Raw genomic sequence first — 8,990 nt, forward strand, 5'->3', positions numbered from 1 at the left:
GCAGCCACACGGCAAAATCAACACATCACACACGAACCGATTTGACTCCCGAGCATTCCCAGATCAGACGGGAAATCGCGCAAAATACCTCGAGATCAAACGTGACTTCAGAGTAAACAATCATGGCGGACGAAGAGGATGCAGTGGCAATAGTTTGTAGTTTGTTTTTAACCGGAAAAAAACGTTATCAAAAGAAAAGGCGATGATCTCTGACATCCACCGGACTTTCTGGTGCGCCATGCCGCCGGCTGTTTTGATTATATTTCCCGGTGTTTCCTCGCCGCCTCGTCACCTCGCTTTCTGATTGGCTACACTCCACAGTCCACAGGCTGCGTGCTCGGGGGACACCACACACGAGAAGAAATCGGGCCAAATAAATCCAACATGTTGGATATCCCCGATTTGAGATCGGAGCGGTCCCGACGTCCTTCTGAGCAGACGAGAGCAGCCTTAACACACCACACACGGCAGGAATATCTGATCAGATTATTTTACGATAATCGGAGCATCCTTAAGATTGTCGGAAGGGGTGAATCGGGGCTAAAATCGGCCTAATTATCCTGCCGTGTGAACCGGGCTTAACAGGATGATGAGACACAAGTGAATGCAATCAGTGAATGAGGTACAGGTGAATGTGATCAGTGATAAGTGATGATGAGTCCGGGCAGTGAGTTATGGGAAATGTAGTTTGTGAGTGATAATAGTCTTATGTGGAGTGCCCTCTGGTGGCTCTCAAGGGCACTCCAGCTGGTGACCATTACACATATACATTTGATGTATGTTTTATGCGCATTTAATCCATAAGAAATCTTCTAAAACTACCGTTCAGAGAGCATATTTTTTACATATGTTGGTTAACAAAAAGTTCTGAAATCATACACAAACCATTAAAACGTCCATATTTTGATTGATTATGATACACAGAGGTGTGCTGTGGTGAAATTAACCCTAATTATACTTATCTTAGGTGCTGTGGGAATTTTGACGCACAAGACATCTTCAAAAACTACTGTTCAGAGAGCTGACATATGTTAAGAAATGTTCTGAAATCATACACAAACCATTAAAACATCCATATTTTGATTGATTATGATAAAAAGAGGTGTGCTTTGCTGAGATAAATCCAATTTCACTGACCTTACCTGCCGTGGAGAGCTTGATGCTCCGGATATACTTATAAACTACAATTCAGACACCCATATTGGCCAGACAGGCCTAGGTAAGTGTTACACCCATTAATTCATGAAATGTCAGCATGTGGCACATATTTTGATACAGCGAATGATAAACTTGTTAGTCAAATTTTAGACCTCCAGCTGCTTGTGTGTTGTCAGGAGGCGGAGCATAAGATTGGAACAATTTAGATTTCTAGAATGCACTATAGAGTCAGTGAATGTGTAAGGTGTGATTTTACTTAGCTCATATATAAACCTTACAAGTACAGAAAAAATGGAACAACAGTGTAACCCTGACCAGGCTTCATTTTTGCCCAGGCAACATGAAATGGGAGACCACACGTGGAAAAATATACAAAAAATAGGGATTTATTACAGTAAATATGTGAGATGAAAAATGAGAAATAAGCAATAATCAGTATAAATGATATGGTATGAAATGAAAGTGTGGCGTAATCAGTCATATGGCAAAAAGGCAAACAAAAACCAAAACAATGTGATACAGGAGAAAAAGGAACCCAGAATGGCAGCCATGAAGTCCTTTCTCATTGCCCAGGCCGCATTCAAGCCATTACAGACACCTGCCCGGTAGCTCCTCCCTGAGAGACACAGACACAAACAGACAGAAGAGTAGACATTAAACATGTCCCTATTCAAACTCTGGAAAACAAATGTATTAATGTTATCTTTACTCAATTTGACAGGTTACATAAATTAAGGGTATTCAAAAAAATGACACTTTTCACATATTCATTACCTGCACTCCTCCTCTTCATTATCACTGGTGTCTGGACTGCTGACATCACTTTCATTCTCCTGTTTATCTTCCAGTTCTATAGCAGAGCCCTGAGGGCCTAAAACAGCCTTGTATTGAAGGAGCACCTCTTTCAATGTATCCGAAACTTCAGACAGTCGTCTTCTGCAGAGACAGGAAAGGCCCTTGTTTCGCTTGTCTGTAAGTGAAAAGTGAAAAACAAATCCAAATTACCATGACATACAGATGGTGGACAACCAGAATGCCTATTACCGCCGCGCCAGCTGCCGCGGCGAAATCACCGCGGCAAAAATAAACCAGCCGCATTTCAAAGTCGTTCCCGAAATGACCGCCAGGTGGCGCAAAGGGACATTGTGCAAAACAGCAGCAATTGCCGTATTTTAAAATTTAAGTGGGTTAAATTTAAAACTCTAAGCCTAATAGGCATATTGTTCATATATATAAATAGGCCTATTAGGCTACAACAGAATAGAACCAAAGATAGAATAAATTTTAGAACTGAAAAAATAGAATCAAAAGTTAAAAATAGAGACAATATTAGGAGCAATGACGCTGAATATTTTTACTATTCTATTGAGGAATTAGATAAATGAAGAGCTCTCGTGAGCGATACAATTGCATAGTAATTTATAGTGATTTCAAAAGCAGTCCTTAAAAAAAAAATACATGGAGTAGTGTGGCATAATTTGAGAGATTACGCGGAACGCGTTTTAGTTAAGATCCTGGTTTCAATGCCCTTATATAGGCTAGGCTACTGCTTAAAAAAATGTCACAACGCGTTTTGAGATTGTTTTGAATTAAAAATTGAAGTTTAAAATGTAGTGTTTTGGCACACCAGGCCGAGTGGCGTTACGCATTGTTCAAAAATCAGGTTTTATTCTGGCATGTTGAATTGGCGTTAGAATTTTTTTTAGATTTTAGATTTCGTTAGATTTTTTTTCTCATAACAGCTAAAATAACTTAATATATGCCTTGTCTTAATATGACCTACTTAATATAGGCAATAGGCATATAATAGCCTATATAATAAATTAGCAAAACTTGGCCACTAAATATTTAATTTTCAATTATTTTAATTATCACAATTAAAGTTTTAATTTTATTAAATTGAACAAGCAGCATTTAATCAAATATTCTAAAAGATGCATTATTAATAATAATGTTATTTCAACATAATATTTCGTTTTTTCGACATAATATGTGCGTGCAACAAACAAGATGTGTATTTGTAAATCCGGTGATGCGTGCATAGATTTTTATCAATAAACTAGTGTTTTCTGACAGTGTCGACAGCAAAGATGAAGTTGACGATCGCCATATTTGTAGTGAACGCACCTAGAGAGAAATGCACATAAAGACATAATCAGAGAGTAGCCATTTTCTTTTCGTTTTGAATTATTTCGTTTGAAGACATTTCAAGCTTTGTGTATTTGATGTATTTATCATGTCTGTGTGAGGCATACGCTGAGTTTCGTTAAGTTAGGAGGATGAGATGCGCTCCAGCTGACGTGCAATGCAAGTGACCGCGCGGGCGCCTCCATGATTAGTGTCTGTTATATTTGCTTCTCTTACTTATCTCTTAAATCCAGCAATTGGTTGATGAAAAATTGATTAAAATTAAGATACAATTTATAGAAAACGAAATTCACTTTAAAGAAAGGTTTTCTACTAAACAAAACTTAATGAAGTGGTCAAAATCATGTCTGACCCACTCCATATCCATCTCTCGATATAATGCATCCTATCTTACTCGTGCTGTTCACTTTTCATATTCAACATAGATGGAAAAAAATAACATTATAATATTTTAACAAATATGATACTAAATGAGATTATTTAATGGCTACAACAGTATAGTAGGCCTATAGACTCTATTTGTACAAATTGCTGCACATTAATTTAATTAAATGAAACCTTGTAACGAATTCACACTGTAGGGTAGACTGTGTACAGTTGAGACACCTTAAATAACTTGCGTTCGCAGCACAAGTTGTGATTTTTGCTGTGCACTTGCATTTTAGTGTCAGCTGGGAAGGAAATATAGAGACCAGACCTCTTGGAACTTTAATTGAATACATAGCGTTGGTAAAGCATACTGAAATTGCATCCCTACAAATGTATTAGGCCCTACTGAAAATAAATGTATCGAATTTAAGCAAAGTAGCCTAAATGTTAAGACTGTAAGCCCTTTGCTTTTTTCGTAGCCTATAAAGGATTCTTATAGCCGACTTTGTGTTAATTTAATCTGTAGAGGATTTTTTTAACTCAAACATTAACACTGAAATAAATGAAACTAAAGTATTGTACATTTTTTTGGCACACCACGACGAGTGGCGCTATGCATTGTTCTAAAGCCAGGTTTTATTCTGGCATGTTGAATTAGTGTTCGACAAACGCGGCGGCGCGTTCATTTGAATGAAGAGCGCTTCTCGCTCGTGTGAGCGAACACACACTGGAACGTTAGGCCATGTTGCAACGAGTGAATCGTGGCCGAGTGGTTGAATTTACGTTACGATCATTTAGATGACACGGGTTCGAATCCCGAACTAACTGAGACTACTGATATTTTTATATTAGCCTATTAATGCATTGTATAGTCTATTGTTGATGCAGAGAGATTTGTCTATAGTTCTAAAACATAGTTTTTTGCTTATAGCCTATTTACAAAATAAAATCACCATGCATTTCCATTTTACACCAAGGAACAAATATTATACAATGACTTTACTTCTGTAACCTATAATAATTCCAATCGTAATTTCAAAAGCAGTTCTGTTAAAAAAACATATATATATATATGACGTTTAAACGACAAACAATAAAATCAGAACCAGTATTCTGTTACGTTCATGGTTCCAGTGGCAGTAATGCATCCACGGCTTTTCAAAATGTCACAAAGCGTTTTGAGATTGTTTTGAATGAAATATTGAAGTTTATAATTAAGTGTTTTGGCACACCACGACGAGTGGCAAACTCTTTGTTTTGTTTTGCAAACTCAGCTAGCCTGTGGGGGGTTTGGAGAAGGCAATAGTTGCTTTATCGTGGGGGTGCAGGACAGAGGTGTTAATGTTCCGTCTTTCATATGGAGAGTGTCGGAGCCAGCCTGATGAGCAGGCAAAGGCAACATTCTAAGGATTAATCTCAAAATCTCCAAAAGTCCATAGCCTATGTACAGTAGGCCCTATATCTTATTAAATTTTATATTGTAGTTTTATTGATTGTATTTAAAGGTTTTCCACAAACAATTTCAATTTAGCAGCTCTTTAATTCGCGACCCACCTCGTTTTATTGTAAGGTGAATTCAGCAAGGCATGTTGTATCTTTGAAGGAACAAAAGCTATTTGTTACAGTTTTTTCTTCGTGATTTGTGTGGATGACACACAGCGACATATACAGTATTATCAGCTGTATGGTGTTTTTTTACGCTGAAATGCTTAATTTCGAGAAAGACCCGCCGCGCGCAGTGAGGGAGACCAAACTTACTAAAAAAATATCCAGCGCGAGAGAGGCAAAGAAAAACGCCTGTTCTTAATTTATGTTGCTTTGAACTTTTTTCGTTTTGGACCGTTTTAATTTTTTAATTTAGCTGCAATTTCTTTGACAATAGAAATTTAAAATGTTGCAAGAATAAGATTCTGTGTTTCTTATTTTGCATCACAAAGGGAATAAACTATCGATGCAACCCTGTTTAAATAAATAAACTGTCCCGACACTTTATTCATACCTTGAAATGTGCGATGGGTTTTCAAACTTAATTAATTTTCTTTTACATTTTCATTGTTTATTTTTTAATTGAAAGCAATACTGTATTGAAAGTATTTTTCTGATTTGTTCGATCTGTTTTGAAAAATGTCTTCCGTTGCTATGGCCGGGTATAACTGTCAGTCATCTCAATCTCGTGAATGATTCACACACACACAAAAAAATAATTTAGCAGATTTATATTTTTACATATTCAATCAGTCTCATTTTTGTTCAAATAATGAAATATATATATATATATATATATTATAAACAGATAGGAAACTTACCTTTTAAAATGCTGCTGTTTTGCCCTGTCACTTGCGCCACCCGGTATAGCCTATAGTCATTTCGCGAACGACTTTGAAATTCGACTGGTTTATTTTTTCTGCGGCAGTAATAGGCATTGTGGTTGATTATTTATTAAAGAATTCAATTGATAATCATAACAACAAGTAAGCCTATTTAATTCTGAATATAACAAAGAATGCTTAAACCGACTAACATCGGTTAGTAGCCTAACTGCAAGTCCTGAAAATGTTTTAATTTTACGGTAAATTATTTTAATTTATTTCACTGTTATGTTTCAGTTAATAAATCTACAAACACATTAAAATAACACGAAGTAAATGACAAGTAACCTATTGACATAGCCTTTCTAAATTATAGAAAAACTGGGCACACAATGTTAACGTGTGTCTACTTTTTTTTTAATTTAATGAATTTGAATTCGTTTAACCACAATATTTATCTTGAATTTATCTGTGACCTCAGCTCAGATTACTGCCGCGGCAGATTACGTCATTAAGAGAATAAACTGACACTTTTCAAAGTCTGTGATTACAGCGCCACTCAGCGGTAAAAGGCAGCAAATACACATCCCAATTTTGCCGCCGCGGGAACGGCGGCGGTAAAAGTCTCATTCTGGTTGTCCACCATCTGTACCCACTTGCTTTGTAATTTTTGTTATAACTCACCAACATTTTTCAACTGCTTTCTAGTAAGATTTCGAGTAGTCTCTTGTTAGGTAAAGTTAAAGTATGGTGTCCTTATCATCATCACTTACTTGTTTGATTGGTATGGTTACAAAGATGAAACTTGTTTTCCTCTGAAGTTTTTCTTTTAAGAGTTGCCTGCAACTTCTGCAACCATGAGCAGTGCTGGGCCATCTCCTGAACAAGTATTGTCCTTTCCTCCTCCAGTCTCATTTTCAGCATGGCTTTGTTAAAATGTTTTAACTTGTCTTCGATTTGTGCTACAACAGAGGTAAAGAAAATGTATAAATAACAATTTTGACTTGAGTCTTTACAAAATAAATCAGAGGCCTCAGGAAACTCCACTTACCACTGCCATGAACCTCCCACGGCCAGGTTGGGGACGGGTTGTCTCCTGATAGCGACTGCTCCACTTCATTAACATCAATTGGCATGGCAGGCTCATGAGTGTTATAGGTCTCTATGTCTTTCAATAGCAGTCTCTTGCTCTCAGCAATTTTCCTCCGCAGGCGGTGACGGAACTTGCCACTATCTGTAAAGACATGAAGCAGAAGGTAAAAATAGTGACTAAAAATACAGTGAGCAATTATCTATTAACGATGTAATTATACCATTTTGGCGGTATAGAGCCTGCTTCCGCTGCCTCACGTTAAGGTAACGTCCCTCAATGGACTGCTCTAGGGAAGTACCTGTTGTGTCTGGAAACACAACACAAAAACACAATAGTGTAAAGAAGGACGAGTTGGAAGGGGGTGGGTGCCAAAAAAGGCTTACAGAGATAGTGGCAAGCAGTATAGTAACCAGTAGGCAGCTTAAATAGCATGATCTAAATGATCGCCACCAATGAAGAAGCACAAAGTGAAACATGTTATTGGTTCAAACTTACCACCAGCTGCCCATTCCCTCACATCAGACACCCACACTGCTTCATGGGTGCAAGCCAAGCTTTCTTTAAGCTCCGCTAGACTTGCAGTCTCCTCCTGAAGCCTCTGGCAAGTCTAATGCGACAGTTAAACAATGCAGTTACACAAAGCTACACAATAACCACAAATTGAAACCATTTACAGAGAACACACCTTCACATATCTTGCAGACAATGCCCGATGTAGTGTTGTGATTTTTTTTGTAGTTCCAGGCCATAGTATGGATTGTAAGCATATCCACACGTGCTGTTGAGAGTAAATGTTGAGTGAATGTCATGCAATAAGCAATAAAATATTGCATTAGAAGAGAAATACTACAATTACCTCCTTTCAACATGTATTTAGCCGTTAAGGCACAGCGGGAGAGGTAGCAGTTCACCTGTTCAATTTCCTCCCCCGCAGTTGACCCTGCTCCTTCTTGGTTTTTGCCACTCCATGTAATCTAGAAGTAAGAAGACATGTAAGGGATAATGTAATGTCCGCCGGTCATTATCAGATAATAAGTAACAAGGCGAACCGGACCCTGACGCGCAGCAGAGGGACTGAACATAGCTCACACTTAGTGGAATGTGCTGTAGTGTGCATCACGCTTAGGAAAGGCCTAATTGATGTTAGCCCCTGGAGATCAGGAAAGATGTTTGCTGATTTGTGTAAATATGGCCAGTATTTACACATTACATCCATGGCGATAAACCTTGGCTTTGAACTCATCAACTCCTTGTGCAGATACATGGGGTAGGCAAAGATTTCACCTAGGGTTATACAAATTGTATTAGAAATGCAAATATCCTATTATTGTACATTCTAAAGAGAGCATCATTATGGGAAACTCAACCAAGCAGTGGTATAAGATGAACTAATAGTGATAATTGAGATGCTTCTCCATATGATTATGGTATTTAGCTTTTGATCAAAGCGACATACAAATCACAACAATACAAAGTTACATTTAACAGCAAACAATTTATTATAATCTCACCTCTGAACATTTTAAGTGCTTTAAGGGGGAAACCATGCCGACACACCGCAACCTCCATGCCCTCTTCGTCCAACTTGAAGGTCCTCCTAGAAGTCTCCTTCGCTGCTGTCCACGAGGAGCTCCCACATCTGCCTTGTCCAGGTAGCTGTGATGTAAATGAAACACACTATAAACATACTGTATATACACCTTGTATTTTGAAGTTGAGGGCAGTTTTTCACCAATGCAAAGAAAATCTGGGCTGTAAAAGCATAGTAATGTAATTAACAAATAATTTGAAACCTGCCTGTTTCACAGCTTTATGCAAGACATCAACAAATGCAGACACAGATGTGTCTTCTGCGATAAATGCCCCATCAAAAAACGAGGAGTCGGAGCTGAGGAAGAAATGAAACAGAACAT

At 37.8% G+C, this 8,990-nt stretch overlaps 1 protein-coding gene across 1 annotated transcript; it reads right to left on the bottom strand.

Annotated features, from left to right (window-relative positions):
• Positions 1 to 1,547: 1,547 nt before the first annotated feature.
• Positions 1,548 to 7,141, bottom strand: LOC309490158 (uncharacterized protein). The gene is made up of 4 exons (XM_082159176.1): positions 7,036 to 7,141; positions 6,758 to 6,946; positions 1,933 to 2,128; positions 1,548 to 1,774 (listed from the first exon to the last, which is right to left on the bottom strand). Exons 1-4 carry the CDS (start codon positions 7,118 to 7,120, stop codon positions 1,747 to 1,749), a joined length of 498 nt encoding a protein of 165 aa, XP_082015302.1. The 5' UTR covers positions 7,121 to 7,141; the 3' UTR covers positions 1,548 to 1,746.
• Between the last annotated feature and the right edge of the window lie 1,849 nt (positions 7,142 to 8,990).

The sequence above is a fragment of the Leuciscus leuciscus genome, assembly GCF_965113295.1.
Source record: "Leuciscus leuciscus genome assembly, chromosome: 25".
Taxonomy (NCBI): Eukaryota; Metazoa; Chordata; class Actinopteri; order Cypriniformes; family Leuciscidae; genus Leuciscus; species Leuciscus leuciscus.